The sequence below is a fragment of the Amblyomma maculatum genome, chromosome 11 (genome assembly GCF_055883805.1).
Source record: "Amblyomma maculatum isolate TAMU_Amacu chromosome 11, ASM5588380v1, whole genome shotgun sequence".
NCBI lineage: Eukaryota > Metazoa > Arthropoda > Arachnida > Ixodida > Ixodidae > Amblyomma > Amblyomma maculatum.
Window position 1 is genome coordinate 42933329 of NC_139354.1, and position 9591 is coordinate 42942919.

General features: G+C 42.9%; 1 protein-coding gene across 1 annotated transcript in view; it reads left to right on the forward strand.

Moving 5' to 3' along the window:
* LOC146173650 (venom metalloproteinase Antarease-like) overlaps window positions 1-8527 on the forward strand; it is a 57095-nt gene extending 48568 nt beyond the window's left edge. The window contains exons 11-13 of the mRNA XM_084585239.1: window positions 447-588; window positions 5148-5270; window positions 8480-8527. Of these exons, the coding sequence (XP_084441365.1) occupies window positions 447-588; window positions 5148-5270; window positions 8480-8527 (313 nt within the window). The remainder of the gene's footprint in view (window positions 1-446; window positions 589-5147; window positions 5271-8479) is intronic.
* Window positions 8528-9591: the final 1064 nt, after the last annotated feature.

Genomic DNA, 9591 nt, shown 5'->3' on the forward strand with positions numbered 1-9591 from the left:
CCTGCGTATATCGCGACAACAGGCGCTTCAACACGCGCCCATGGGTGCATGGTTCTACAGCAATTTTAATGGCCTCTCAACTGCGGCACGCACCTACACACATTAGTCTGGTACTGCTGCTATTCATCATATATTTACATTATATATATTTACATATTGTTATCGTTTCCTCGTCCCTCCAGGGTAAAACGCATGTTCTGAAATCAAACCAGAGGGCCTTTTAGTTCGTAAAATATGCGTATCCGTTTGTGTCAAAGCAGTTTGACGATAGCGCTGCCTAATAGGTCAGGCCTCATGGGTCCGAGTTGGCGCTTATTCTGTGTCAGTGCTGTGAAATCCGTACATGCTCTCTTCGAGCCTGCAAATATGTATTTTTGCATATTCAACGCCATATTTATACCATAAGTGAACGCAGCAATTATGAGGTGAACGTCTTATCTTTTCAGTCAGAAGCAGGCGCAGTGCCTTGAAATGAGGTTCATCCTCGACTACCTAAGATTCGGGCCTGCATTTCTCCCAGGCCAGGTGTTCGATGGTAAGAAGTTCTGCGAAGCACACCACCGGAATATACCAGGCATTTATTTCCCGGTAAGTGTAACGCTGTTACTCTAACGGGAAGGAAAGGGTCTCATTCTAGTGAAACATAGCAATGCACTTCTGTGTTGAACTTAATATTTCATTTTGTTTCCTTTTATTGAAACTTATCGCCCTTTGATGCAATAAATATCATGAAGAAGACGGAAAAAGAGTGCAAGAACAAGAGAACAAGCACTTAAGATGAAGGTTCGATAAATTTCTATTATGACGCTTTCGGCTTGCGATACCAAGCGTAAGTTGAGAAAAGCAAGGACTATTGGTATTGTGACAGTCCTTGAGAATGGCGGCTACTCAGGGGCAGATGCTTGAATTCATCGGGAACGGCAGCTTGATGCGCGTGTACCTGCAGGCGATAAAGGGACTGAATGTGTCCTAAATAGGTGGAAACGAATAATCAGAACCTCATTTTCGCAGCGCTTTGCCCAAAGCTTTAAATGAAATCTATTATGACTGAAAAACTAAGGTGACTTGTAGTGGGTCAATTATGTATCAAAGCCGAAATGAACAATGTGACTAACAGAGCAAGAGAGTGATGGTCTTTTTTCATTGCAACTCGCGTTTTACTCCGTTGTATTTACCGCTGTACGGCAATTCAGGAAACTGTGGTACCGACTTGTCTAATTGTGCAGAGGTGGTATTGAAAGCAAATACATATTTAGCGAAGATTCAGTCATCAATAAATGTGCTTGGTTTTTTGTTGTTTTTGAAATCGGATGCAAGAACTAATGATAAGTGACCTCACTAGCAGTAGCGCGCTCCCAAAACTAGGAATTCAAAATTAATTTGGTGTGGGCGGCCGCCGCACAGAAATAAGAAAGCTGAAGGGCAGCTCTGCGTGTCCTTTGCTTTTTGATGAAAAATTGTCGGTACGTGTTTTTATCAAGCAACAGATTAAGGTAAATTTTGAGCAGCCTAATAAATGGCATGAAGAGGTGTCACTTCGAAACAAGAGTCTCCTTAAAACTTACGAGTTGCTTCAGAATAAAAGGAACCATTTGAGCGGGCCAAAATCACAATAAAATATAAGTATTAGTTTCAGAATGGAAAGCGCATTGTATATCAAATGGCATGTATACCGACACAGCGCGCTATTCTATTTTAACTGTAGGTGGTAGTTTCGGTTTTTTATTTGTCACTTGAAATGCAAAAGTAAATAAAATTACAAACCGTTCAATCATAATAACTGTGATCAATTGTACTAAACGCTTATCTTGTTATTCGAAGGACAACATGGCAAAAGATTGTATCGCTTCTTGGTCATTTCTCGCTTAAAAGCGCGCTCTAATGTGCAGTCCAGTATGCGCTTCATCGCTCCGCAAAGCGATAATTACCCGCTAACTGCGCCCTTTAGTGACCGTAAAAGTCGCATTTTGTTCTTTTGGAGACGTGCTATAAACTACGCTAATTAAAATTGCATCCTTATAGAGCTCCACGGATATATATTGGCATTACTGAAGACCCTGAAATCTTTTCATTTCATTTCATTTCATTTCATTTCATTTATTTTTCCCTTAAAGGCCCGAGGGCATTACATAAGGGGGGAGCAAACTCAATATACAATGCGAACAAGAACAGGAAAACATTAAAACAACAAGAAAAGAAAACAGAAACAAGAGAAATAATGCAAGGGTTAGACGAAATAATTTTAAAAAACAAGAAGAACAATATACCGTAAGTAAATGACGCCGAAATAGTATACAAATTTGCATGAGAAAAACGCTTTCACGAAACTGGTGAAACTTGAGCCGATTGGTACGTCATCGATGGCAACGTCAGCAGAATTACAAACACACGTAAAAAATGTCAAAACAAGGTAAGCGCTGCTTCCCCCGCGCGCCCACATTTCTGCCGACGTCATCAGAGATTTCTTCACGAAAGATGGTCGTATATAGTGCGGACTTAAAGCGCGCTGTTAATAATGCCTCTAACACAATATGATTTTTTCTTTATCGTGGCAGCCACGGCAAGTTTTTCCACTGCTAAATTGGGATTTTGTGTCGCGAACAAAAACTGGGGCCTTCATTTTCTGCTCAATGAGGCTATTAATTTTTAGGACCAAAATAATAGACTGTGTAAAAGTAGGTGCCGGTTAGCATTGCTGTGGCTCGATTTACCAAACGCATCATATTCAACATGGTTTAAACATATCTGAAAATGTCCACTATTGTTCTTAGCCGAGCTCTTAGGTAAGTCCGCACACTTCTCTACACTATAATATACGCTTTTTGAGTGCAGTGGGGGCTCCTCTGTTCGCCATGTGAGCTTGACTCAGCGAGGTGTGTTTCCACTGAAAAACATGCATTACTACGGGACCTGTATGCGTTTGCTCGGTTCACGACGTACAGAGCCCGCACTGGTGCTTCTGTACGTATGGAAGCTTAGAAGCACAATAGAGGTTGTCTATCAGTTTAACACCTGTACATATATGAACAGGCTGAATGGCGGCCACACAAAAGTAAGCAGGCACAATGAAAACAGTACCTATAGAAGCCCCGACGCGAGACGCAGAAATTTTGCCGTATATTGCAATCTAATAAAAAGAACATGGCAGTACTCCGTGAGGGAAATGAGACGTATAACCGTGTATACGATGGTCTCAAAATTTACACCGTGTGATACTGTCAAAAGGTTCAGGTCCATGTATTGACCACGTATTTATAAATGACACAACTCCTCGGCGCACAGGGTTATTCCTTCTGGCCTACAACTTAGAGGAATCCCCAAGTTTAATAGAATGTGCAATAAGAGAGTAATTTTTTAATTTGCGCTACGATGCAATGATGGCCATACGGTTGCAAAGGAAAGCTACACAGCTTTCTCAAAATCTGCGTAGTTGGAGAAACATCTGGTGAGGTGTGAGTTCTTAAATTATGGCGTTTTTTGAGAAGAGAAAGCATTATAGCTTTTTGTAGCCGTATGACCAGCCTTGAATGCATGGGTCATAATGAGTATTAACTGCCTCATTATGCATGTATTGTGGATGCTGTCAGGTTTGTTAGTACTGCCTTCGGGGCGTGGAAACGAAATCAGGTGGCATTTTGATCAACTCTGGCAAGCTTTTCTTGATTTATGTGCCAGCTAGGTAAACCTTTTTGAACAGAAGAAGGCTTCCCTTCCCTTTTCCGGCTCATCCCCTAGATTCTGCATGACCCCTTCCTCACGGTCAGTGAGATAGAAGTAGTGCCCCATATTTGATCACATATATTGCAGGAAATAAATTGTACACTGTCAAATTACCCCCCCCCCCCCCCCATTACGGTCTCTTTAAAAAGAAAAGAAGATCGCTATCGTATTCCCCTTCGTGTACCTTGTTTTTGCTTCCTTAAATACCTATATCCCACACGCACACAAACATTTTACCTATTTATTCTTTAAACCTTCGTATATCTAGGATCACTTTCAAAGCTGCAATGCTCTACAGGGCGATGCAGGTAACTATATTGATAAACGCCTACACATTTCCATCCCATGCCTTCTGGTGTCTCCTAATCATGAGATGCCAGTCTACGGCTGACAACTTGCATCCAGCCTGACGTTCTAATTGTGTGCGAGTTTTTTCACATTGCCCTCTACCAAATCTGCCTAGTATTAACTAGTACTAGTGCATGAACTCGATGCATGTCTAAACTGCTCGCTCGCCTGAAGCTTTCGTGGTACACTATAGGGCGCGGACAAGCACCATTCATATGTAGCGTAATGACGTGCTTCATCACCACCTGCGCTTGTCTTCTTTTAAGTTTGTCGTCTTTTGCGAATGTATATTCGAGAAATGGTGCTGTGCTTATGCTTAAATACATACAATGTTCTTAGTATAACGATTAATAATCGAAATGATGCAGGGTCTTTCGTTGCATGAAATTCAATAGGCTCGAAGCCGAAGCAGAATGGCAAGTCGGGCTGTAAACCGCAGTCAGGAATAATAATGGAGCGCAGCACAACAGTAAAATGAAGAATGCATTTAGCTGAACATAAAAAACCTGTTTCCGCTAAGTCCAATGCTTTTCAGTGTTAGCCCTTGTTTTAGCTTATACATGCATCTTCTTACGGGGTTCCTTGCGTTCATCTCTGTTTTCACGTAAACGTTTAGATTGATGAACGTAAGGAGATGGGGGCAGGCACCCTCATGCTCGATATTTAGTGCTGTTGATGATATAGTTTGTGCAGTTTGGAGCTACTGGTCGCCTTTGCTTGTACCGAGACGGAAATTCTATAAGGTAATTTAAACTCATGCAATTTTTACGACACAGAGGAGCGTGGAGTAGCTGGCACGATGCGCAGCTGTGTACAAAATGGAAACCAGCACATGGCTGTGCAGAAAATGCCACAACAAAAGACAGTCAAAGGGCGCGGGTGCGTTTGATTATATAGGAACTTTGCTTTGGCAAAACTCAAGCTTATAGCACGCTTCAACTTAACAGAGCACCAGGCGAAAAATATTTCTTTATTTCCAGATAGTGAAGTATAGTAGACTCGAAGTAATTACTACACTTAGAGGTGAAGCAGACAGCTCGAAAAAGATAACAAGCGACTCCTTATTCTCTCTTTTCTAGACCCAATCTGTATCAACGCTGTACAACTGCCGGCTGACCTGCAATACGCCTTCGGATGTATTCGGTCAGTACACATACTACAGTCACCGCTCCCCGGAAGGAACTCCCTGCTATCAATACGCCGTACGTGTTTTTTTTTTTCAAGGTGGTGGTGGTGAATATAGACTTTTGGCAAAGCAAAGAGGCATCAAGTAGACGCATAACGACCGACGAATACCTTGTTCCCTCGCTCATTGATAATTCTGGAAAAACATGACGCCCATATTTCAAAGAGCATTTTCAGATGAGGGGGCGGCCGCCCCCTCATCTGAAAATGCTCTTTGAAATCTCTGCTTCCTGCATCTTATCCGGGCTAGCTCACGAGCACACCATGACATTGTTCCCTTTGAGCCAAAACGGATGGAATTAGTGTTAGCGTGCGACTACTGCAACGCCTTAAATAGACATCGTTCGCCCCTAGGTCTCATTTAGCTGTCGCATGAAAATGCTGCAACTATTGTGAGCAAGATCAGTACGACTAAAGGCGTTTGTGGTGTGGAGGAGTTTCAGAATGGCATTTTTGACAATCCACTTAATGAAATACGTGAGAAAGAAAACAGTTATACGTTCTGTTTTGCAGCGTATTGTTCTAAATAATTATTCAGCGCAGATAGCATCGTTCGTGAGTCTTTGGTTTATATATTTAACGCCTCCAAAGCGACATCAGCTATGACAGACTGCGGAGAGGAGGGCTCCGGACACTTCGGCCATCTTGAATATTTTTTTAACCTGCACTTTCATCGAAGATCCCACGGACGCCTTGTGTTTTGCTTCTTACAAAACGCAGCCGTACAAGGCAGGAACAAATCCCGGTTCTCAGCATCAGAACTCGGCCACCCTAACCTTTAATAACCGCCACGGGGCTTCGTTTGTCAGAACTGCCAACTAATGCCACTTGTTGAACTCTGCTCCAAAATCTGACCAATTGTGACGCCATTTTGAATCAAAGGAACCCGTCATTGTCGCATTTGCCCTTTGAAAGGGGATAGTTTAATTTCTTGATTATCTATATGCCCTGCGCACCACCTATAGGGCAGAATTGAAAGCTGTATTGCGGCAAATTATCATTGCCTAATACGCGCGCCGCTCGCATCGACTTCCCAATGCCCCTCAAGCACGGCCGAAGCCCGTTTGCTTGCTTTTCTTCGCTCCCATGCACCTAATCTTGCAGCTTAGTGCGTGCTCAGACTTCATGAGAGCAGATAACATAGCCGTTTCAACAACTCTAAGGAACAAACCACATCCCTACACGATGAAGGGTCAGTACCGAAGCCATCAAACTCCCGCGAAGAACTCCATTAAGCCGTACCTTTTCTCAAATCGAAAAAGAACGGAGAGATCTTAGCCGATTTATACAGAGTTTATAAGTGGGAAATCGTTTCCACACAGATGGACTTTGATGGAGGCGGCGACGCTTATTGCACACAGCGAGAGTGTGCTGGATTCTAAGATGCGGAGTGATCAGCGGCTCAGACAGCAATGACGTACCGTACTATCATGATACGAGCAATTCCTAGCGATCATTTGAGAAATATCATCGTATAACACGTGCACAGCTGAAACGGGCAGCATGTATTGTCTTTATTTTTTTGCTCTTTCAAAGCAATGTGCATTCGCTTCACGTGACTTTGGATGGCTTTCATGACTACATCTAATAACAGGCGAGAAAGTCTGGTCCAATCCTAGCAGCTCTGTCCATTCAAATACTGTAACTATAACGTACAAAGTCCAACAATGCTTCCAAGCAGTAATAAAGCGTGCAAATTTTGCAACAATAAATGTCTAATGCAAAATTCTTCAAGAACCGCAATACATTTTACGACTCCTGCTTACAATGATTCCAATGATCCGGAACTCGAGCTGCCATGATGTCGGAATACACTGTGCTCACAAGGTGACAGGTGCGTTCGTATGGATCACCTGTCAACACGCTGACAATCATGTGAACAAGCGAATTCATTATTTTAAAGAATCAACCTGTTCTACCAGATCAGGCTTCCTCTATAATGTTGAAGTTAAAAGCGCCATTCAGGTGGAAATTTCAGTGAGGCGGAAATATTTATATTTCCTGATGATGAAAATATTCCTGATGGAGTCGCAAGTAAGCAATGTGATGCAATTCCTTATCCGTCATTTGCTTTCCGATAGCCAGCCTTCTGCAAAAAGAAGACAGAAGCATTGATCTTCAGAAAACGGGGCTCAGCTGACCACGCTCGAATTTCTGACAGCGACATTTTGTTTTAGAAGACGCTTACACCAAAATTCGGACAACCCGTCGCATTTGTATAAAGCGCCTTTACACTTTGGGAACATAAGACGAGGATGCCACATGTGAGAATGAGGACTGAATATTTAGAAAGACAAAAGAGGAAGATAGGTGTCAGTCACATCAGTTTTTAAGCCGGACATGATGAGATTTTAATTTTACACGTTAATTTTAGCGACACACCTTTGCCGGTGTTCACGAGTGAACGCCTAGTGCAAGGATGCTTTTTTGAAGCTTTAATAGTTATCAAGCTGTCAAGCTGCCAACAATGCCGCAACATGTTCCTTTGCCTCACAGAAGGCTTCTGTGACAGTACATTGCTCACTAATCGACACGGCACGAAACGTATTTCCGGGGACAAAAGTTTCCAGAACAGGAGAAAGTCAAATTTCGCGTACAACGATCACCACATACTTTAGCTGTTTTTTTATTTCACTAGTTGATGTCACAACATGAGAGCCCCACTTTCAGATCGTTACGTCTGGCCTCTGGACACCAGCTAACAACATAACTATTGGCTACGATTCCTGACAATGCATCCTGGAAACTTTTGTCCATAACAGTACGTTATGAAAGCGTGAGTGCTAGAATTAAACCTAGCATTAAAGTCTAAAAAAAGTACAGGCATCTGCTAACACAAAACAGACATGAAAATCTTTCGGGAAACGAAACTGATTATACAAATTAAGGCGCGTCGCAGGTGTAGAACAAAGGAGAATTGAACTATCGCAAAAATTACATTATCTCCCCATAGAAAAGACACGAACACGGCTAACACCTAAATATTACAGGGAAAAGAAATTTGAGATCAAAATAAAATATTCAGCATACTGAATTATATGATATTTTCCTCTTAGACCACACAAGAAGTAGACAGCAATAAAGGGTTTCATAGAAAAATTTATAGTGACATATATATTACCCAAAAATCATATGTGTTAATTCTTGAATAATCCTAGTCTATTCAGAAGTCCCAACCATTATTATGCCTCATTTTGTAATATTCATTCATCTATATCTGTTTCAGGTATGTGTTCGCGGAAAATGCCAGTACTTTACTGCAATCGGAGGCTAAGGGAAACACGGTGGAAAGATTTTTTTGCAGCCGCAAACAATACCCGATTGTATTATAGGCCTTCAACGAAATTGGATCACGAGGCGAACAATGTCTAAGATTACGCTCAATAAAACCTTTTATGCTTCCTTGGGCCGGCCGTCTTGTCCACCTAAAGAGCCGCAATACTGTATATCTTGGTTCGCATTTATGTCCACAAAACCGAATCGCCACAGTGTTAAGACGCCCGACTACTGTGCCGGAGTTCCCGGGTTCGAACCCGACCTCGGCGGCTGCGTTTCGATGGAGGCGAAACGAAGTGGCGTCCGTGTGCTGTACGATGTCAGCGCACGTTAAAGATCCCCAGGTGATCGAAATTACTCCGTAGCCCTCCACTACGACTCCCCTTTCTCTCTTTCCACTTTCACTCCCACCTTCCTCCCTTCCCTTACGGCGCGGTTCAGGTGTCCACAGAGCAAGTGTGACAGATACTGCGCCTTTCCCTTCCTGTGAACCAACCAACCAACCAAAAAGAGATGTGCGGTCGGGCATATGTTTGTGAGTATTTGTGCGCCGAGGTGGAGCGTTCTACTTCGGACACTTGCTAGCGCTGTCATACGGTGTGAAACCACCTATCACGCTACCATTTGAGGGCCTTGTAATGTGCGCTAGAATATTTTAATGCGGAAGCTTTTCTAATCTCATGGGAAAAATATCGGGCCGGCGAGGTTTGTTGGCGATTATTGCCAGCAAGATTCCTCGAGAGACAGATACTGCGCCTTTCCTTTCCTATAAACCAATTATAGAACGCCGGTGAACCTTTAGTCGTTCAGCGGTACGCAATTGACCAGCAGTAACTAAAGCTTGTTAGTAAAGATCAGTAATGAGTAAAATGACCTAATGATGGCTTGTAATGTCTACTAAAGACGTGCGCTCGATTACTGTTCCCAAGGACGTGGGAACGAATGCCGTCCTCGGTGGCCCCTTTTCGGTGGAGGCTGAAAGCAAGGCGCCCATGTACTGTGCGATGTCAGTGGACGTTAAAGAACCTCAGTTGGTCGAAATTTCCGGCGTCGTCCACTACG